Consider the following 23,222-nt stretch of genomic DNA (forward strand, 5'->3'; position numbering starts at 1 on the left):
GGTGTTTCATAACTTGGAGCAGCGGCATGCAAGTGGGGGCGACTGCACAGGAGAAGATCAAAGTCTTACCTTTCAGGGTGAAAATCCAAGGTCTGACCTTAATTGGTTGTATCTGGCAATGGCCTTGTTGAAGGCATTGTTTTGAGAGTGAGGACCTTCTTCAGGGTGAAAATCCAGATCTTTGATCGGGCGACGATAGCGCTTGTGCACTGTTTCCTTCTTGGAGGCACCGCTTTTAAAGAAGTTGGGCTTATGATGTTATCTTGGTGGTGTTAGTGTTGCAGTTTCAAGGATTAAACTACCGTAGCAGGATTTTTCTTTTTTCTTTTTTCTGTAATTCTTCTTTCTTTTTTGGTTGTGTGCATCCGTAACGTCGCTAGGGCAATACGTTGTTACAGAGGCTGGATGTAATTGGTATCCTCCAATATTAATATATGATCTTATCTACACATCTGTAGAGCTGCTAGCTAGATAGCTACAATTTTGCAGGAACGATACCTCTTCATTATACTACAGTTTCACAATGTGATCAGTACAACCGTGCACAACTTTAGTGCAGATTCTGGTGATCGCGCACGTGTGAGAAAAAAAAGAGAACTCCTAATTATCTCTACCAAACATAAATACAGAATATCACTGCACAAATGTAATACACATGTTGTCTTGTCTCTCTGCCTCTCTGAAGATATTGTTGTCCGATAGTCACTGAATTATTGCTGCATTTCTTTCGTTTATTTTAACTAAAAAAAAGGCCGGCTATAGCTTGCGGCTCCACATAACTCAATTATACTCATCGACACAATTATCGATCACTAAGGACAAAAATCTCTTTAATCCATTTCCTGAAGCGATATGTGGCAATCCTGCTCTTGCTTTGTTGCAGCACCCGTGGAGTGCAGAAACCCGTCGATCTGCAGTGAAATAAAGGAAGACGGAGAAAAGGAGCTTAGCCGACCGACAGGGGCCCTTTTACTCTGTCGTTACGAGTGAGTTTGTTGCGGCTGCTTTATGATTGTTATCCGTTGGGTCGAGCACTGCTGATGGAAGGGTCTAGAAAAAGAGGATCGGTGATACTGGAACGAGTGGTAACGACTATCGCAGCATCAGCAGGCGGCAGAGTGAGCTGTGAGGCGTACAAGTTGCTGCTTTCTCTGCTTCCACGTGTAGTCTGGTGATTCAGCAAGCGCGTTGGTTCCATGAGCAATTCCAGTGATGAAAAGCAGAAACACTTTGATTTGCAGGGTTCTCAAATTGCAGAACAGAAACACACATGTTTTAACCGTGAAGGTTTTCAGAAAAACCGAGTATAAGCATCCACAAGGTCACCCATGAATACAAGCATACACAACGCCTACTGAACTACTATCATGAAGAACAAAACCTTGAAACTCCCTTTGAATCAAGTATACCCTCGGTCCCCTTTGATCATGCATGGTAAAGTAAAGAGAAAACATTGGATACAAGGTTCTACTTTGGCGGCACGTACTATTCTTCCATTTAGCTTGAAGGAGCTGAGCGAAGGAAAATCTGAAGAAGGCTTCATGCTGGTTTAGGTTTTTTTTATATTGTTGTGTATTGAAAATCACTAATGTTACACCGCAAACCCTCCCGAGCTGGCAGTAGTTATTCATCGCTGCTCTCCAGAATCCAGATTCTAGATTGGCATCCCAATCCAACACAGCCTTTTCAGCGAATTTTGTGATCACTCACGCTTGGAAACTTTTCAGGACATCATCTGATACAGACTATGACACCACAATCATTCTCGGGCATATAGTAGTTACTCCTTGCTCGTTTCTAGGCTGTAGACTTGTGAAAAACCAGTTCTGACTACAGACTCGATGATAAACGACCCGCTCTGCCCAACATCCAGCCACAAGTGCCGAGGAGAAGGAGCAAAAAGCCTCCGGGCCGCGTCACGAACCAAGCAAGACACCGCCGAAGCCCGACCTCCACTCCGAGGCTGCCAGGACCAACGTACCTCCTCCCATGCGCTTAGAAGAGACGGCGAGAAGAAGGCAGGGTCCCGGCAGACTAGAGAAAGACGCCGACCAAGCTGCGTCCACCATGTCGTACATAGCGCCCCAGGAGCCCAAGCCTCGGCCGGTGGCCAACGCCGGTATTACAACACATCGGCCCCAGACTCCAAAAGTTGCATCGGCCTCCCTCAAGATGGCCAAGAAGACATCTTCAAGAAGATAACGACGCCGTGGCGCCGCTGCCGCCTAGTCCGGTGAACCGGACGTAGGGTTTCCCCCGGCATCCGAGGGGAGGGGAGGCACGGTGAGGGCCATGACCACGCCTCCAAGAAGGGAACGGCGCCCGCAAGCGTCGCCGTGGCCAGCATCGGTCACCGCCGAGCAGGGTTTTCACCCCGGCCAAACACCGTGACCTCGATAGCCAGAGCTAGACTAGAGAAGGAGAACGAGGATGAAAGTCGTCGTCTTGAGCCACCACCACCGAGAAGCGAGGAACACCGAAGAAGGAGAGGGGTGTCGGCTACCACCGGCATCACCACGGCCACGTGAGACCACCGTGCCACCACGACCACCAGACGGACTGGATGGCGGAGGTCCAGCCTGCCGCCGTCGCCTGGCCGGCCACCAGCACCACCATGGTGCCAGGACGCAGCCAGACGCCGCCACGCTGCCGCCGAGGACTCAGCCGAACAGGACCGAGCGAGCCTGGCGCCGCAGTCCCCAGCAGCAGGGTCATCACCCCAGAGCGGGGGTCTAGCCCCTCATCTCCGTCGCCGTCGAGCCGCCGGCCGCCGGGATCCCGCTGCTCCGCGCTGCCGGATCCGGACGAGGAGGAGCGCCGCCATCGTCAACCAGGGGTCACCGTCCGGGGGGGAGACGCCCCGCCGCCGCTGTCCCTAACTGGGCTTTTCCCAGCGGAGCCTCCCGGCGGCGGCGAGGAGGGAGGAGGCGCTCGGGCCTGGGGGCGCTGAGGGAGGTAGCTGGGGGCACCGGGGGAGGGAGGCGGCGGCGGCTAGGGTTTGGGGGAGGGTCGCGAGAGCAGGGGGCGTCGATTGGTTCAAAGGAGCTGATATTATAATTCTAACAAAATTAAGACATCTATTTATGGACAGTGGTAGTATTTTTTTTTTTTGAATTTTTTTGCTATTTTTTTATTCAACCAGGAGCATATGAGCTTGAGTTTAGAAATGCCTTTCCCGTAGACTTGCCTCACAGAAGGACACAAGTCAAACATTGTGGAATTTAGATGTCATGGTATGTTGTATTATGGGAGCTGAAAACATCTACGTAAGTACTAAGTAGGTTTCATCACATGTACACATGCAGGAAGTGTCATGAAGAACCATGTGTTTACCAAATTCCATAGTTATAAAAACAAAATTTCAAGAGTTTGGACCGAATAGATGTTTTTCTTTGTCATTGAGTACGATTCCCCGGCTTAAGAAGTTACCATTTATAATCCTGCAAATTAAGCAACATTTGTAGAAATATTTCTGACAAACCCCTCGGAAATTCCTTTGAACCCAATCCTAAATGTGGAAATTGTACAATCGCCCCTGTTTCTTTGCAGTATTCGAAAAACTACATGAAGAAAAATATGTGGGATTACAGTCCCACTTAAATACTATGAAACCAGATTTCACAAAATGTTATTTGATTACACTTCTGCAAAAAAAAAAAATGCAATTTCAAAGATTTTTGTTAATGGAAGCAAATTATCCAATGGATCGGAGCACAAGAAATCTTGTCCTAATCAAATAATCCACATACGAAAAAACGCATGCTACATAGGAAAGAATATTACACTTTACTATAGTGTAATCAACAATCTTTGGTCAGAGTTCGAAGAAAATAAACTTTATAAGCTAGAGCCATGACGCAATCTTACAGGTTACAGCTTCCGAATCCTGCGAGTAAAAGAGGCTCTAAATTTTCTATTTTTTCATTTCAAATGGCACGAACAGGAAATTTTCATCCGTTTTCTGTTTGCTTCCCTGAAGCATTTCCCCCTAATCTGTAACCTTGGCCGTTAATTTGATCCAGCGTCATGATTGTATTGCCTTAATCAAGCAATAGCATAACCCTACGAAGTAGTGTGTAGACCCATATCTTAACCAGCCGACAGCGAGAACGTCCAACTACAGCTTCTTCTAAAGCCTGTTCAGCCACTGAATTAAGTATCTTCCCCACTTTGAACTGTCACATCATTTGAGTTACTAAAACCAAGCTAAAGCACTGATAAATCACGACGAGCAGATCGGTTTCTAAAGCTCTTTTTTTCCCATTAGTTACCTATAGTGGTTTCAGTTTCACCAGCTAGTTAGCAGCTAATAGAGACCATGTATCATAACGATCAGTCGGTTCCCAAAAGCTCGCACACATTAGGTACAACGTCTCAAGTCAAGTCTAAACCCTTGAAAGCCTCATAATCATCTCACAAATTGCTCTCCCCACTATCTAGAATATATTATCACGGACTAAACCCCTATTTCTCAGTCCCTGCAGCGTAATTTACACGTAAACCGCAAAGTCGAAAGCGCGAGAAAACACTAAATAATCCCAGCACCGAGCTCCGACGAACAGCACACTGAGGGCACTTCCCCGTGACCCGTGAGTCGGAGATAGGTTTAACTAAGTTGATCATTCCCCGCCGCTTTTACGAGGTCGTTGTAGGATAGGATACGCTTACCAGATCGAGACACTACCTTAGTTTCAGCTGGTTTTCAGACAAGCAGACAGGTGTTGCATTCAGAGTATGTATGTTTACTTAATCATGGTGGATCTTGGCTTTGAATAATTAATATTTTGAGAGCATGCTTGCTCTATCATGGCCTAATTGGCCGGGTAGATAGGTTGGCGAGTGCATCCTCTTTGCAACTGGTGTCCCTGTCGTTGCTTTGCGCAAAGTTTACAAGGTATTTTCATGATTCTGTACACGCCGCTGCGGTGTTAGCTTAGCAAGTTGCAGTTGTTTACGCTACCAGAAGTTTCCTCGCCAGTGTGAAGAAAGAGCAGACAGATCGATAAGCACGTTATTAACTTGTGTGGTCTATTGTGAAGGCAGTACTTAATGCAGTATTATGTTTAAGTGGATGCAAATGGTGCTTAGAACTGAGCAATAGATGCAAATGGTGCTTAGAACTGAAATATCTCCTGTGAAAATTGTGTATTCCAAATCTTTTTTTTTCAATCATTGGTTACTGTTTAATCAGTTTATGCCATCGAATAACTCACTGGCAACTCCTGCTCTCCAGCCATATTTTATTTGGGAATATTTTTTCCTTAATTTTTCCCTATAATAAAATAAATCCTTGGAATAACTTGTGAAGAATTGGTTCTGGTATATAGCATGATGTCTTTGCAAGCCAGAATATCTGAAGCTCTGAACTGATGTTTTTGACGGGGGTGCTCTGAATTTATTCCGCAAATAATGTGGGTGTTCCAAATGGGCCAGTTCGAGGCCCATCTGATTTGAAGGGCCAATTGAAGGTCTGTCTGGTCCGAATGAGGTCTGTCTGTCTAGGTAGTCCTACCCAAATTGCATATTTGGGATGATCACGAAAGGGTAACATATTGGCCTTTTTTTTTTGGAGCAACCGGCAGGAGCACTACCTTTTCATTAAGCAATGGGGAAAAATCGATCAAACTATACAGGAGAGGGCATATTTAGATTAAGGTGGTAATATGCCCCAGAAAACCACGCAAAGAAAAAAGAAGAGGGGAAAAAGGTCAGTCAGGTTCGGCCGGTATTGCCGGCCCGAAGCCGTTGATGGCACGATCCCTCTGGAGGACGTCTTTGTTGACCACCAAAACCCACCGACGAGTAGCGACGGGCAACACGAAGAGCCGGGAGGCTCCCAGGACTGCTGGTGGGCCCTGGTCCCTCGGGCGACGGCCCGCAAAGCTCCGGCACGCACGTCCGATGCTGGTGCAAGGGCGTGCCACCTGATCTATACCTGGTCAGGAAGGTGATGGATCGCTTCGACTAGTTTCCTGCATGGCATACACGTAAACATTAAATACGAGCCTCGATCGGCTCTCAGGTTGTCCTGTGAATCGGCTCAAGGAGCCGATCCACCCATGATTCGTATGAGATCTACAATAACATGGTGGTCCTGCTTGATCAATATTAGGTTAAAACGATCTACGACGATCTAGGGTTTTCACCACATAACCGGAACGTCCTACACGTAATTGAGCCTGGCAGACACGAGAGATGATAATAAACCAGCCCTAGACAAGGCCTAAAAACCAACGTGGAGTTGATTCCCGGAACGTCTTCTCTAGGACTAGCAAACTATACCTTACGTGCTACTGGATCATTCAACCCGTTTGCAAGGCCTAACTATGTAGATATCAAACTAATCCTTGAAGAACAAGGAGCAATCGTAACGGATCGAATCTACTAAAAAATGACTAAGCAAGGTACCACCCTTGCACCTAAGATCGGTACAAGGGTGGCTAGATATCCAGGGGTAGCATGACTAATCAAATACATCAAGAAAGTACCGATGCTAACCCTAACATATCCATGATAACGGTGTTGCTCGCCATCAAAAAGGCTTCAGTACGAGCAACACATGAACAACGAATAAATAAGATTCTGCCTAGATCGCAAGATGCGATCTAGGCGACCTCTTGCTACCGGAAGAAACCCTCGAAACAAGGGGTGGCGATGCGCCTAGATTGGTTTGTTGTGAACGTGATCGTCCTCTTTCTCAATAACCCTAGATACATATTTATAGTCCGTAGACTTCCTAACGTGGGAATAATCCCAACCGTGTACGAGCTAAACTCTATCTTTCAATCTTAACCGACACGTATCCTACTATAATTTACAGATACACGGGCAATTTGGCCCAAACTCTTTATACAAGGCCGATTCATGAATATTTTCTACGTATATTCGCTAAGCCCATCTCAATCACGGCCCACCTCTGATTTGGTTAAAATCTGGTGATAACACATGCCCCCTGGTTTTGGTAATGATAATTCCAAAACCACTCTGCTTTTTCTTCGTCGGGTCATGTCGTGGCAGAGCAGAACCGTCGCAGTATCCTTCATCATGATGTCTTGCCTTCTCAACTTCTCTGCAAGATTTGACAGTTTTTTGGCACCACTTCCTCGGAAACTGCTGTGGCATTAAATCTCCACTATATCCTCTTTATTTAACCGTGCCGAACAGTTCGCCTCTTCATCCCCTTGCTCTGTACTAGCCATCGGCACCAAAAAAACCCCTTTCTCCTGTAGCAATGTCTTCCTCTTCCTCCTCCTCCGCCTCGTCGGGTCTTTCTTCCCAGTCCTCCTCTTCCTCATCTTCCTCCTCCCGCGAGCCCACGCCGGAGTGGGATTTGACGGCGGCGCACAACCACCACGCCCCAGAGGAATGGGACCAAGAGGACCACAACTCCTCCGTCTGGTCTGAGGATGACAAGTCCTTGACCAGCGGAGACGATGACCTCCAGTTCCTCGCCGATGGTGAGCTGGAGGCGGAGAGCGAGGACGACTCGTTCTCCTGGGACGACTACACTTCCTCCGACGAGGAGGAAGAAGAAGAGGACGACGACTCCCTCGAGGACTATCCGCCGGCGAAGCGCTTCCGCGCCGGATCGGATGATGACGACGACGACGACGAGGAGGAGGAGGAGGCTCCCATTGAGGGCTACGGGAGCAGCGACGAGGAGCCCGCCGGCAGCAGTGCCGACGGCAGCTCCAATGGCGACGACGAGGGCAGCGATGGCCCATAGAGTAGGACTAGTAGTAGTAGCAGATTGGTCAACAGACCTTTCTTTTGTTCTTCCTCCCTCGAGCAATCGGCTCTTTCTTTGTAAGAAATCCCTTCTATTAATGAAGAAAAATGTTCCTCTGTCGATTTTGCTTTCACACCAATTTTGCCGATTGCCAAAGTAAGTCAACGCGCAAAGAGCCGATAGCAGCGCATCGGCCTTTTCCATAAAACGCGATTAAGGCCAAATCAGTTGTCTATTTATACGGTAATCTGCAACCTTCGTTTGAGAGAATAAAATCAGATCCCCCAAATTGCCATCCAAACAGGTCCAATCCGTGTCCACGCCAACCTTAAATCTCAAACGCACAGATTCAACTCCTCAGCGAATCCAATGGGAGAATCATCCCAATGCCACGGTCTCTGGCCTGAAAATAATCTACTAACTGCTCAATTGAGCTTGTTCCTCTAGAGTCGATGGCTATGCATCGGTTTTTTTTATTCTGAAGTCGATGTCCGTGCATCGGCTGTACTGGTATCCATATTTCTAAAGTCGATGTCTGTGCATCGGCTGTGATTTGTATAAAAAAATAAAAAATTTACCGGCCGATTTTATGCATCGGCCCCCATATTTCACTGTCCGTCATCCCACATGCTTGGGAAATATTTCTTGAGATGTTGACCATTGACAGCTACTGGGAATTTAACACCGTCCAGCTGCTCGAGCATGTATGCATTACCCTTCAAAACCTGGTCGACTCTGTACGGACCGTGCCAATTAGGAGACCATTTACCATATTCTTTATCCTTAGTCCCTAATGGCAACACAGCTTCCCATACTAGATCACCAACCTGAAACTCCTTTGGTCTCACCTTCTTATTGTATGCGTGGGCTACCTTGGCTTTGTTCTCTTTAATCTTCTCCAACGACCAAAGTCTGAGTTCCGTTGAATCCTCAATCATATCACTCATCAGGGCTGCATATTCTTCAGCTGTTAGATCATTCTGAAACGTAACACGTCTCGATCCAGCCGTAATTTCCCAAGGCAATACGGCTTCCTGCCCATAGACCAGCTGGTATGGCGAAGTTTTTGTAGCTCCATGGCATGACATGCGATAGGCCCACAAAGCTTCTGACAATACCTCATGCCAACGCCTAGGGTTCTCGTCAACTTTCCTCTTAATCAGCTTGATAAGGCTCTGGTTGGACGCTTCAGCTTGCCCGTTGGCTTGAGCATAGTATGGAGACGATCGGATCAGCTTAATCCCCATGTCATCGCAAAACTTTCTGAATTCCTTAGAAACAAAGACCGATCCTCCATCGGTCGTGATAGTCTGGGGAATCCCGAATCTATGAATGACATGTTCTTTCACAAAATTGATAACATCTTCCGATTTTACCTTCTTCATAGGGACGGCCTCCACCCATTTAGTGAAGTAATCTGTAATGGCCAAAATCCACTCGTGGCCTTTGCTCGATGCAGGATGGATTTTACGGATCATGTCCATGCCCCAACCTCGAAATGGCCAAGGCTTGATGATGGGGTTCATTGCTGATGCGGGCACCATCTGAATTTTCCCAAACATCTGACACGCTTGACACCCTTTATAGTACCTAAAGCAGTCCTCCAGCATGGTGGGCCAGTAAAATCCTGATCGCCTAATCAGCCACTTCATCTTATGAGCCGATTGGTGAGTTCCACAGGCGCCTTCATGCACCTCGTGTAAGAGCCGATTAGACTCGGTTGGTCCCAGGCATTTGAGCAGTAACCCTTCTAACGTCCTGTAGAACATATCATCTCCTATAAGGACATATTTCATGGCCTTGTACCTTATCCGTTTAGGTGCCCCCCGAGCCGGATCCTTCAAGTAATTGAAGATATCGGCTCTCCAGTCATCCTGTTCCAGGAACTGCACCTGAACTTCTGACCCGTCTGGTATGTCTTTGTAGCCTGACGCCATCTGTGCGAGATCGTTGGCCTCGGTATTTTGAGATCTTGGGACCCAATTGAAGTTGATGTACCGAAATTGTGCCATCAGCTCACGGTATTCCATCCATAACGGGAAGAGTGACTCACTCTCGCACTTGTATTCCTCCGTGAGCTGGGAAGTCACCAACTTAGAGTCTCCGAAAAGTTCCACCGCTTCTGCCCCGACTTCCAAAAGCAGCTCCATTCCCTTGCGTATTGCCTCATACTCAGCGACATTGTTGGTGCAAGGGGTAGATAGCCTGATGGAGAAGGAATATGTTGCCCCCCGAGGCGACACGAGCAGAATGCCGATGCCACAACCATCGTCACAAGCCGATCCATCGAAGAACATAGCCCATGCACGTACAAATAGTGCTGCTATATTAGTATTGATTCGTTCAGCAATGAGATCGGCCAACGCTTGTCCCTTGACTGCTTTCGCAGGCTGATACCGGAGATCAAACTCCGATAATGCAAACATCCATTTACCAAGTCGGTCTTTTAAAACAGGGGCCGACAACATATGTTTGACGACGTCTGATTTGCATATGATGATAATTTCTGCCGTCAGAAAGATGTGACGAAGCTTGGTGCAGGTGAAAAACAAGCAGAGGCACAACTTCTCGATCTAAGGATACCTCGTCTCTGCATCCAACATCCTTCTGCTGAGGTAGAAAGCCACCTTTTCCAGACCATCATAAAGTTGCACCACCACTGACGCGATGGAAGTGTCAGCTACCGATAAGTAAATGTAGAATGGTCTGTCTTGCTGAGGCGGAACCAGCACAGGCGGTGTCGATAGATACTCCTTAATCTCGTCAAACGCTTGCTGCTGCTCTGCCCCCCAGTGAAACTCGTCATCAGATTTAATTTTCACCAATCCCATAAACGGCTCAATTCGTCCCAACAGATTGGAGATGAATCTTTGGACGAAGTTGATTTTGCCGATGAGGCATTGGAGTTCCTTCTTCGTGGTAGGTGGTTGCATGGTGCGCACTGCCTCCTGGCTTTTCAAGCCGATCTCGATTCCACGTTCATGAACCAAGAAACCCAAGAACTGACCGGCCGTCACCCCAAAGGCACACTTCTTTGGATTCATTCTTAGCCCGAATTTTCTGGTTCGGTCCAGGATGCGTCGCAAATCCTCCAAGTGTCCTTCTACGGAGACAGACTTGACCACCACGTCATCAATGTAGATTTCCACCAATTTGCCGATCAGATCATGAAAGATGTAATTCATGGCTCTTTGGTACGTTGCACCAGCGTTCTTCAGTCCAAAAGTCATGACTACATATTCAAACAAGCCCACTGAACCTGGTACTCTGAATGCAGTCTTGTGTATATCTTCTGGAGCCATGAAAATCTGATTGTAGCCGGCGTTGCCATCCATAAAACTTAAGACCTTATGACCGGCAGCTGCATTGACCAATGTCTCTGCTACCGGCATGGGATATTCATCCTTTGGAGTGGCTCTATTGAGATCTCGAAAATCTATGGCAACGCGCCATCGGCCATCCTTCTTCTGCACAGGCACTATATTGGAAATCCGTTCAGCGTACCTGCACGGCCTGATGAACCCAGCGGTCAACATTTTCTCGACCTCTTCTTGACTTCTTCTAGGATATCGGCCTTCATCTGACGTGCACGTTGCTGGAACGGCCGAAATCCTTTCTTGAGAGGGAGCCGATACTCAATGATGCTCCTGTCTAACCCAGGCATCTCTGTGTAATCCCATGCAAAGCAATCTGGGTATTCTTTTAGCAGAGCTATCATCTGGCTCCTGAGATGTGGATCTAGCTTTTTGCTGATAAAAGTTGGTCGTGGCTTATCCCCAGGACCAATGTAAACCTCTTCTAGCTCATCAGCCGATGTAAACCCATACCCTAGCTTTCCGTCGCCTGCTAGATCTATGTTAAACATAGGCAAAACGTATGGCGAGGAATGTGTGGGCCGATTGCCGGAATCGGCCCCCATTTTGATTGAATTGCTCAGTGAAGGTTTACATCTTGCTCGTGCTTTATTACGACTACGTGGCATGCTTGAGACGAGATCATCACTTTTTATTTTTTGGGGCCGATCGCAGGGATCGGCCTTGCCACGTATGTCTGTTGCCTTTACTCTTGCTATACTGTCAGGCCGGTGGATAAGACCAGCCTCACCCCGTTTTTTGTCACTTCGATGCGCTCACAGCCGTCCAAATTGACTCCGGAGAGTGGCTCTTGATCTTCCGCTTCCCAAATGTTCATGCCAGCCGTTGAGATTTCGGTTGAATCATCTGCATGGACGACCTCCACTTCATCTCCATCCCACTGTATCAAGCATTGGTGCATCGTGGATGGAATGCAGCAGTTAGCGTGAATCCAATCTCTCCCTAGCAGGACAGCGTAGGTGCTTTTGCTATCGACGATAAAGAATGACGTAGGGATGGTCTTTCGGCCTACAGTTAAATCCACGTTCAGAACGCCTTGCGCCTCTGATGCTTGGCCGTTGAAGTCGTTCAATGTGACGTTGGTCTTGATCAGGTCTGCGCTAGAACGTCCCAAACGACGTAGCATGGAGTATGGCATTATATTGACTGCTGCTCCCGTGTCAACCAGCATCTTGTTGACAGGCTGCCCGTTGATATAGCCTCTCAAGTACAGGGCCTTCAGATGCCTGTAGCTCCTTTCTCGTGGCTTCTCAAAGATAACTGGCCGTGGGCCGCAGTCGAGCTGTGCTATAGGTGCCTCTTCTGTTCCTGGAGCACAAAACTCCGATGGAAGAATGAACACCATGTTCGTGCCAGCCGATGTCTTATCATCGGCTTTCTTTTGTTTGGGGCGCCACTCTTTCTTCTGTGGACGACCCTCCTCGTCCAGAGTTTGCTGAATTTTCGCGGCCAAATTAGGCCGCGCTTTCCTTAATGCGTGTAGGTATCGTCTCTCGGCTTCCTCTACGCTACGTAGTCGCTGAACCCTACGCTTTTGAGAATGGCTGAGTCCATCAGGGCACCACCTTGGCCGGTGATATCTATCTTCTTCTTTTTCATCTTCATCTTCTAACTCCTCGAGATCTTCCACCCGAGAGGACTCAGCTTGCTTGTTCCGAGAAGGGAGAGGCCCTAGACGCTTGAACACTGACACGTCTCCTGTGTCCCTCTTTTTCTGTCTACACTCTGGGCAGTTGCCGATTGTAGGCAATCGGCTCATCCATGAATCCCAGCAATGCTTGAAGAAAGGACAATCCCAGTGTCTGTCCACGTCGTCTTGCTCTCTTGCCTTTTCCTTGACGCGGCGCTCATATCTTTCGTCGTCTCGATCATACCGACGATATTTCCTGCTATCCACACTAGACCGACGATCTCTTTCATCGTCGTCGTCGTATCGTCGGTGCTGATCGTATTGACGCTCATATTTGTTGAGGAGGTGCTCGGAGAGAGGTCGCTGGTATCGCACATTCCTCACTTGCTCCTCTGTGATGTAGCGCTTGTCATTACGTTGGGGCCGGTCGCGTGGAACGGCCTCTTCTTTTTCCTTTCCACGAGAGCGGCTGCTCTCGTCTTTGTCCTTACCAGGGTGGTACACAGGTCCTACCATGTTGATGATGAACGAGAAACCTGGCTGGCACCTCCCGGGATAAGTGCACTCCACCATGTTAACGGCAGGGAAGGGGTGCGTGTCAACTTTCATGGCGTACTGGCTGAAAATTAGACGGCCTTGTTCTATCGCCATTTGGATTTGCTGACGCCACACCCTGCAGTCGCTGGTGGTATGGGTGAACGAGTTATGCCACTTGCAGTATGGCCTTCCATTCATCTCTTGCACCGTAGGGATTTTATGGCCTTCGGGTAACTTCAGCTGCTTCTCCTTGAGTAAGAGGTCGAAAATCTGCTCAGCTTTGCTTACGTCGAAGTCAAACCCTTTTGCAGGACCTTGTGGTTTAACCCATTTGCAGGACACGGGGTTTGCCCCCCGAGTCCATTCAGCCACGGCTACCTCCTGATCTCCTGCAGAGTCTTCATCTTCTTCTGTCTCAACCAGGACTACCGAGCGCTTGAACTTGTCCTGGTACAACTCTGGGTCACGCTGTTCATATAATGATAGTTTCTGAACCATATGCGCCAGTGAAGTGTACTCTGCTTGGGAAGCCATATCCTTGATCGGCGATGCGAGACCCACCACTGCCAGATCGACTGCTTCTTTTTCATTCATACGAGCCGAATAGCATCGGTTCCTAACGGTCCTGAAGCGCTGAATGTATTCTGATACCGTTTCTCCGCGCTTCTGTCGTACTTGTGCTAGATCGGCAATGCCAGCCTTGGAATCTTCTGAGTGATATTGCATGTGGAACTGTTCTTCCATCTGCTTCCAAGTCCGGATTGGTGGCAGCGAGGTGTACCACCCGAAAGCCGATCCTGTGAGAGATTGCGCCCAACTGCGTAATGGGTCTCATGCTGAGATCATGCCCAACTGCGCCAAATATCGGCTCACATGCTCAACTGAACTAGAGCCTTCTGATCCACTAAACTTGGAGAATTCAGGGAGCCGATATTTGGGTGGTAGTGGGATCAAATCATACTCGTTGGGGTATGGCTTGGAATAGCTGATTGCCCTCCTCTTCGGCACCATGCCGAACTGGTCCCTCAAGATTGCACTGATCTGATCCACGGTGCTAGCTGCAGGAGTTGAGCTTTGATGATTCGTTGGAGTGGCATATTTAGCTAGCCACGCCTGCTTCTCGGGATCCGATCCAGAAACCCCTCCTGCTATTCCAGAAATCCCTCCTACCGCAATCTGGTTCGTGCGTGCCCAGTTATTGCAGTCTGGCACATATGTGCACATGTATCCGTGCAGGATCTCCTTAGGCGGTTCATACAAGAACTGGTAATCGCTAGGATCGCCACCGATCTTGTAGACAACGTATGCCGGTGAACTCGGCAGTTCTGGTGCTGCTAGCGCGAATGGCAGCTGTGGTCTGGTCTGGAATGGTATCTCTCCTTGGTGAGTCCCTAGAGCAGGTCCTGACGGAGAGTACTGATGCTTCATGATTTCCTGGACCACGCGAAGCGCGACACGCTCCAAAGTGTTCACCAGGCTCTCAGAATGGCGGTGTAGCGAATGAGCTACCATGTGATTAACCTCCTGACGTAGAGACCTGGTGCGTTCTTCTGAAGGAGTAGACAGATCCACTGCATCGAGAGCGCCTTCAGCTGAGAACCCTTTCCACCTGATGCCGTGTGAGCAGGTCCTCTGGAAAGAGCCGATGAGGTCGGCTTCGAAGAGAGCTTTGATCTCGTCATACTTCTTCTTGTACTCCTCAGATAGATCTTCGTACGTGACTGGATCTTCCGCCATCTCTGATGCGGATGTTGATGCAGTTGATGTAGAAGAACGTCCCACCGGGCGTGCCAGAATGTGTTGACCACCAAAACCCACCGACGAGTAGCGACGGGCAACACGAAGAGCCGGGAGGCTCCCAAGACTGCTGGTGGGCCCTGGTCCCTCGGGCGACGGCCCGCAAAGCTCCGGCACGCACGTCCGATGCTGGTGCAAGGGCGTGCCACCTGACCTATACCTGGTCAGGAAGGTGATGGATCGCTTCGACTAGTTTCCTGCATGGCATACACGTAAACATTAAATACGAGCCTCGAACGGCTCTCAGGTTGTCCTGTGAATCGGCTCAAGGAGCCGATCCACCCATGATTCGTATGAGATCTACGATAACATGGTGGTCCTGCTTGATCAATATTAGGTTAAATCGATCTACGACGATCTAGGGTTTTCACCACATAACCGGAACGTCCTACACGTAATTGAGCCTGGCAGACACGAGAGATGATAATAAACCAGCCCTAGACAAGGCCTAAAAACTAACGTGGAGTTGATTCCCGGAACGTCTTCTCTAGGACTAGCAAACTATACCTTACGTGCTACTGGATCATTCAACCCGTTTGCAAGGCCTAACTATGTAGATATCAAACTAATCCTTGAAGAACAAGGAGCAATCGTAACGGATCGAATCTACTAAACAATGACTAAGCAAGGTGCCACCATTGCACCTAAGATCGGTACAAGGGTGGCTAGATATCCAGGGGTAGCATGACTAATCAAATACATCAAGAAAGTACCGATGCTAACCCTAACATATCCATGATAACGGTGTTGCTCGCCATCAAAAAGGCTTCAGTACGAGCAACACATGAACAACGAATAAACAAGATTCTGCCTAGATCGCAAGATGCGATCTAGGCAGCATAGCGCTTACCCGGAAGAAACCCTCGAAACAAGGGGTGGCGATGCGCCTAGATTGATTTATTGTGAACGTGATCGTCCTCTTTCTCAATAACCCTAGATACATATTTATAGTCCGTAGACTTCCTAACGTGGGAATAATCCCAACCGTGTACGAGCTAAACTCTATCTTTCAATCTTAACCGACACGTATCCAACTATAATTTACAGATACACGGGCAATTTGGCCCAAACTCTTTATACAAGGCCGATTCATGAATATTTTCTACGTATATTCGCTAAGCCCATCTCAATCACGGCCCACCTCTGATTTGGTTAAAATCTGGTGATAACAGTCTTCCTTTGCGATATCAGCAACCTCAAGATAGGTAAGGCGTTGCCCAATGAAAATGCGTCTGTTTCGTTCCTTCCAAGCATTCCAAAGAACATATAGGAACCGGCCGCTGATGCGTTTTTGTTTCTTTGTAGCCTTTCCAGAGATCAAGTCATCCCACCACTCAGTGATGGATTGGTGGACGTGGCGATTATCAGGGCTGTCATCGTTGTCCCAGGTCTTCATCCGGTTCCAAATGGCTATAGTGAAGGAGCAATCTTTGCATAGGTGGTTGGCCGTCTTGGGCGCATGTTGGCCTTGTTCACGGGAATCCCGTCATGTGGTATTTGACGGGTTTCCCTATATACCCCGCCCAGCAGGGTGATGTTGTATAACGACCAGTGCGGTGCTCGCACAGCACCGCACACCCCTACAGGCGTGAGGTGGTTTGCTGGGCCGCGGCCCAACAGCATCAGGTAACTGATTTTCCTTTTTGTTTTTTTTCCTTTTCTGTTTTTTTTTGTAGAATGTGAATACTTTTGAAAAATAAAAACCAAATTCTGAACATTTTTTACTTGGAACAATTTTTGAAACTGAACGTTTTCTTAAATTTGAACAATTTTTAAAAACGATTTTTAAATTAATTTTAAAAATTCTTCGAAATTTAAAATTTGATCAAAATTCAAAATTCGTTCAAGATTAAAAATTTGTTCAAATTTTAAAAATTGTTCAAATTTTAAAATTTTGTTCTAATTTCAAAATTCATTCAAGATTAAAAATTTGTTCAAAATTGCAAAATTCGTTCAAATATAAGTTTGTAAAATTTCAAAATTCGTTCAAATTATAAATTTGTTCAAATTATAAAATTCATTCAAATTTAATAATTTTCAAAATAGAAAAAAGAACAAAATAAAAATAAAACAAAAACAAAAACAGGAAAATGAAACAGAAAAAGGAGAAACAAAAAAGAAAAGAAAAAACGTAAAAGAGGAAGCCCGCACCTAACTGGGCCGGCCCGTACCGCGCGCGGGGTGTGCAGTACGCGCCGACCTGGTCGGTGTATAGGGTTTACCCCGCCCAGCAGCGCGAGGGGGAGTCATCGCCAGGAGGCGATCCCGGGTGGGCCGGCCCATTGGCTTATTTTTAACATTCATACATGAACGTGACTGTGGCCTAATGGTTTCAACCCTTGTCCGAGGCGACCCGACTTCGAACGCAGCCACATGCAGGATTCGCAATAAAAAATTCAAATTTAAACAAAATTTGAATTTTGAACAACTTTAGAATCTGAGCAAAATTTGAATTCGAACAAATTTCGAATCTGAGCAAAATTTAAATTCAAAGTAATTTTGAATCTAAGCAAAATTTGAATTCGGACAGTTTTTCAAATCTAAGCAAAATCTGAATTCAAACAATTTTTCAAATCTAAGCAAAATTTGCATAAATTTGAAGTTTGCTCGAATTTCAAATTTGCATTAAAACCGAAAGAAAGAAAGAAACAGAAAAAAGAACAATCTAGAAATAGAAAAACCAGAGAAACTGCTGGAGCCGAGAAAAGACCCGAAAGTTTGCAAAACCAAGAAAACCGAAAAAATCCAATCTCCTGCGCGTTAATGGGCCGGCCGAAAAGCGAACCCACGCTAGCGTACGCTATTAACCCCCGCAGCTGGGCGGGAAATAGGATTTTCCGTATTTGACGCAAATGATATATCCCGACCATGTCGGTGGCATGGTACGGACCGGCCTAGTTAGGCGCGCTGACGTTTTTTTCAACTCTGTTTCTTTTTTTTTTCTTTTTTGTTTGCGGATTTTTTTTATGTAACACTCGAAAAATATTATGGTTTATAAAATGAATATTTTTTAAAAAAACTGTAGTTTTTAAAAATGGTAAAATTAAAAAATGTTCAAAACTAAAAAAACAAATTTGAAAATGTTCAAATTTACAAAATCTTTAAGTTTGGAAAATGTTCAGATTGAAAATATTCAAATTGAAAATTGTTAATGTAAACAAATTTTGAATTTTGAACGATTTTTGAAATTCAAACAAATCTAAAATTTAACATTTTAAAATATGACCAATTTCACATTTAATAAAGTCAAAATTAAATTATAAAAGTTAAAATAAAAAATGAAAACATAATGTTTTTTGAAAATATGTTTGTTTTTTTAAATAGAACTATAAACAGAAAAGGAAAAAAGGGGGTTTACCTGATGGGCCATGGCCCAACTAACAGCCCGTTGGTTCAGAGGGGTGTGTGACGTGCTGATCCCGCTATTTGAGGCTCACATCATCACTTAAACGCCTTCTAATCTTTTTAAAAAAGGCTTTTTTCTTCCTTTCGCATTTCAGCTCTTTTTTCATCCTTTCGCATATTCCCAAAGTTGGTGATATTTGGAAGTTGCTCGGGTTGCATGAAATCATCTCTCAAGGTGTGTAGCTTGGAGAGGTATGGTACCTAATTCGGTCCCGGAAACATTGTTACGTGACCAGTCGGCCAAAGCTCTAGATCGCTGATGTCGGCATGAATGATCTTGTGGCGACGGCAATCTAGTACATATGGTGGGATCGCCGTCAGCATACTCATGGTGAGACCGTACAATCTCCGACTCAAACCGCTCATACAATCTTGATTTTGGCACTGAACTATTCAATCTCAGGGAAGAAGGAGGTGGGAGTTGCTAGGTATGTATGACTAAACCCCGAGAAGATTTCGTGAAGCTTAACGTCAATGTTGGCTTCAATACATGCACAGGATTATGAAGCGCATCTGCCGTTCTCCACGACCATCGAGGCTTCTTTCTTGCAGCTGGCCGCAATGGTACCCCTTTTGTTCTTGATGCTTCAACTGCGGAGGCGCGAGCTTTACGTGATGGCTTACTGTTGGCTAACCAGATTGGATGGAACAAATTAGAGATCAATTCCGATTGCATGTAACTGATTGATGTGATGAAATGTGGCGGGAATTCTCTTGTCCTGGCGCTAGCTATATATGAGGAGTGTAGTTTTCTTAGTCGGAATTTTTCAGAATTACTTTGTTACTATCCGAGGGAGGCTAATAGGGTTGAACATGTGCTAGCTAGTCATTCAGAGGGTTCCCAATCAATTGTTTGGATAGAGGAACCACCTGATTATTTTGTTGGTATATTAGCGGACGAGGTATATGTGATTTCGAATTAATAAAATCCTCCATTGTAGCTTTCCCTTAAAAAGGTATACTATTTGTTTACCTTTTCAGTTTTAATTTTTTCCTGAATTCAATAATATTATTTTGGAAATATATGAATAAATATGTAAACTTTTTTGTAGTTTTGATTTTTTGATTTTTAATTTTTCTAGACATATGAACAATTTTTACCAATATGGACATATTAATTGTTGTATGAACACTACTATTATATATATATTAGTATCAATGTAGAAATAAATATATAGAAACTATAACTTTATGGTTATTAATTTAGAAAATACGTCAACATGCATCGTATTCGAAGCCCATGAACAATTCCACCAAACTATATGAATAAAAACAAGAAAACGATTTTTTTTCCTCTTGAGCTAAAGGTATATAATCAGTGTTCAATTCTAGTTTCTAAACATTAAAACCATATAGTTGTGTTTCATTATTCTAGTCAGAACAGGTTGATCCATGTGGGGGAAAGCCTAGAAAAATAGGGAAAAATAAAAAATAAATGGGTGAAACAAACTAATATACCACGCTACGGTGCTCATGGCTACCGGTATATACCACGTTACGGTCATCCCGCTGCCTAAATGGGCTAGGGATAGGATCAACAACATTGGCAAGACCTTCGTTTGGGCGGGGGAGGAGGGCGAACACGGGCCCAAGGGAAAGCCCTCGTAAACTGGAAAACGGTGTGCTGACCGAAGACTCTGGGGGGGGGGGGGGGGGGCTGGTAATGCCGGATATTGAGAGATCGAGATGAGCCTTAAGGCTGCATGGCCTTGGCTGCAATTGACCGACCCTGAGCGCACGTGGGCTGGGTCGAAGCTTCCCTGTGACGATGCCGACATGGCGCTTTTCAGGGCTTCCACCAAGATCACTATTGGCAACGGGAAGCTGGCCTCCTTCTGGCACGACAACTGGTGCGGACGGGGGCCCCTTTCTCTTTAGGCGGCTGACCTCTTCAAGATTGCCTCCAGGAAAAATCGCACAGATGCCAAAGAGTTGAGCGACAACAACTGGATCCGCTCCGTCATCACGATTAGCATGCCCACCCAGCTGGCACAATATTTGGAGCTTTGGGACATCATCCAATCTGTCACCCTCGTCCTTGAGCAACCAGACTCCATATCTTGGACCCTCACTTCCGACGCAACTTACAGTGCCAGCTTTGCTTAAAAGGCTCAGTTCTTTGGCTGTCATGCTAGATTCCTCGCCACGAAAATCTGGGCTGCCCACGCCCAGCCGAAGTGAAAGTTTTTTGGCTGGCTTGCCCTACACGGAAAGCTGCTCACTACGGATATGCTTGCCATTGATACGTCCAAAACGTATCTACTTTTCCGAACACTTTTGCTATTGTTTTGCCTCTAATTTTTGTATTTTGGATACAACTAACACGGACAAACGCTGTTTTCAGCAGAATTGCCCTGGTGTCTCGTTTTTGTGCAGAAATTTAACTTTCAGGAAAATCCCCGGAATTTATGTCGAAAGGCCTATTTTTCCAGAAGAATCACGGAGCCAGAAGGGCAGGCCTAGGGGAGGCCCAGGCCCCCCCCCCCCCAGACAGTAGGCCGGCGCGGCCTGGAGGGGGGCGCGCCGCCCTAGCGTGTGGCCCCCTCGGCCAGCCTCTGACGCCCCCCTCTGGACTACTTAAGGGTTCCGATCTAAAAACGCGAGACGGGAAGTCGAAGTCGCCAGAAACCATCCAGTACGCCGCCACCGTCGCGAAACTCCGTCTCGGGACCAGAAACTCCGTTCTGGCACTCCGCCGGGACGGGGAATTGGAGGAGATTATCGCCATCATCACCACCGACACCTCTCCATTGACCATCCATGTTTCCCCCATCCATGTGTGAGTAATTCTCCCGCTGTAGGCTGAAGGGGATGGTAGGGATTGGATGAGATTGGTCATGTAATAGCATAAGATTGTTAGGGCATAGTGCCTAGTGTCCGTAATTGGTACTTTGATGATATTGTTGCAACTTGTTATGCTTAATGCTTGTCACTAGGGCCCGAGTGCCATGATCTCAGATCTGAACATGTTATTGTTTCATGATAATATGCATTGTTTTATGATCTTACTTGCAAGTTGTATACACATGTCGCTGTCCGGAACCCGAGGCCCCAAAGTGACAGAAATTGGGACAACCGGAGGGGAAGGCGGTGATGTGAGGATCACATGTGTTCACGGAGTGTTAATGCTTTGCTCCGGTACTCTATTAAAAGGAGTACCTTAATTTCCAGTAGATTCCCTAGAGGCCCGGCTGCCACCGGCTGGTAGGACAAAAGATGTTGTGCAAGTTTCTCATTGCGAGCACGTACGACTATATACGGACCACATGCCTATGGATTTCTTAGTACTTGGACACCGTTTTATTATTATCTGTAAATGCCCTTCTTGATTGTTACATGAGTTTCTCTCATCCATGCAACGCCCGTTCATCCATCCCTGTGCCTACAGTATTTTAATCCTGTTGTTTAGTATAATCACTACTGCTGTCTTTGTTACACTGCTGCTGTTATTTCACTACTGCTACTACTATAAAACTGTTACTACTGATAAACTCTTGCGAGCAAGTCTGTTTCCAGGTGCAGCTGAATTGACAACTCCGCTGTTAAGGCTTTCAAGTATTCTTTGTCTCCCCTTGTGTCGAATCAATAAATTGGGTTTTACTTCCCTCGAAGACTGTTGCGATCCCCTATAATTGTGGGTCATCAAGACTATTTTCTGGCACCGTTGCCGGGGAGCATAGCTTTATTTGGAAGTTCACTCTGATTGATATTGTTCGCTGCAAATTCTCCATCATGGGTAAATCTCGCGATCCTAAAGTCTCCATATTACCATCCACTACAAGAAAAGGTACAACTATGAGTACCTCTGCTGCTCTTGATTCACCATCTGTGATAAGTCAACTTGTTTCACCACCACAAGCTTCACTTGCTGGTACCTCTGCTGAATCTGTAAATTCTTATAATATTGATGATGTTTCTGCTGTGCTTGATGATAGTGGTTTATTGGGATCTTTTCTAGATGCTACAATTGCTAGGTCTAGACAAATTGAAAATACTGAAACTCCTAATGAAAATACTGCTACACCTGTTAATTCACCTGAGTCTGTTGAATACTCTAGTGATGATCCTCATGAAGATTATGTGGAACTTGATGACGATTTTATTGATAAATGCAATGCTACTACTGATGCAAGAAAAATTAAAAATTTGCTTGCACAACATACTGTTAGATATAAGCTATCTTATGATCCTAAATTTGCCACATCTCCTATAAATATTAAGGATAAGGATTATGATTTTTCTCTTGATCTATCTCATATAGCTATTGTTGAGAAAACACTCTTTTATGGTACTGAAAAAGAAAGTGTTGTAGAACACATGAATGAACTTTCTACTTTGAGTAGCTTGTTTTCTGATGATGTCAAGATGCGTACTTATTTTGTTGCTAAAATTTTTCCTTTCTCATTAAAGGATGATGCTAAAACTTGGTATAATAGTTTGCCTCCTGGTTCTATTGATAGTCCAAGTGGCTTGCTTGATGTTTTCTTTCGGAAATATTTTCCTGCTAGGGCTCAACATATTGCTTTGCAGAAAATTTATAGTTTTGACCAGGAAGATGGAGAGAAATTGCCTGAAGCTTGGGCAAGATTTTGTTCTCTTATCAGAGCTCGACCTGGACATGATTTAGAAAAGCATGATTTACTTGATATATTTTATAGTGGACTAACCATTGAGTCTAGGGCATACCTGGATAGTTGTGATGGTTGTGTTTTTCAGGAAAAGAACTCCAGACGAAGCTGAAGAATTATTG

The 23,222-nt window shown here is 45.9% G+C and overlaps 1 protein-coding gene across 1 annotated transcript; it reads left to right on the forward strand.

Moving 5' to 3' along the window:
• The first annotated feature begins 20,158 nt into the window (after positions 1-20,158).
• Positions 20,159-20,578, forward strand: LOC127315330 (uncharacterized). The gene is made up of 2 exons (XM_051345828.1): positions 20,159-20,322; positions 20,380-20,578. Exons 1-2 carry the CDS (start codon positions 20,159-20,161, stop codon positions 20,576-20,578), a joined length of 363 nt encoding a protein of 120 aa, XP_051201788.1.
• Positions 20,579-23,222: the final 2,644 nt, after the last annotated feature.

Source organism: Lolium perenne, chromosome 7 (genome assembly GCF_019359855.2).
Source record: "Lolium perenne isolate Kyuss_39 chromosome 7, Kyuss_2.0, whole genome shotgun sequence".
Classification (NCBI taxonomy): Eukaryota; Viridiplantae; Streptophyta; class Magnoliopsida; order Poales; family Poaceae; genus Lolium; species Lolium perenne.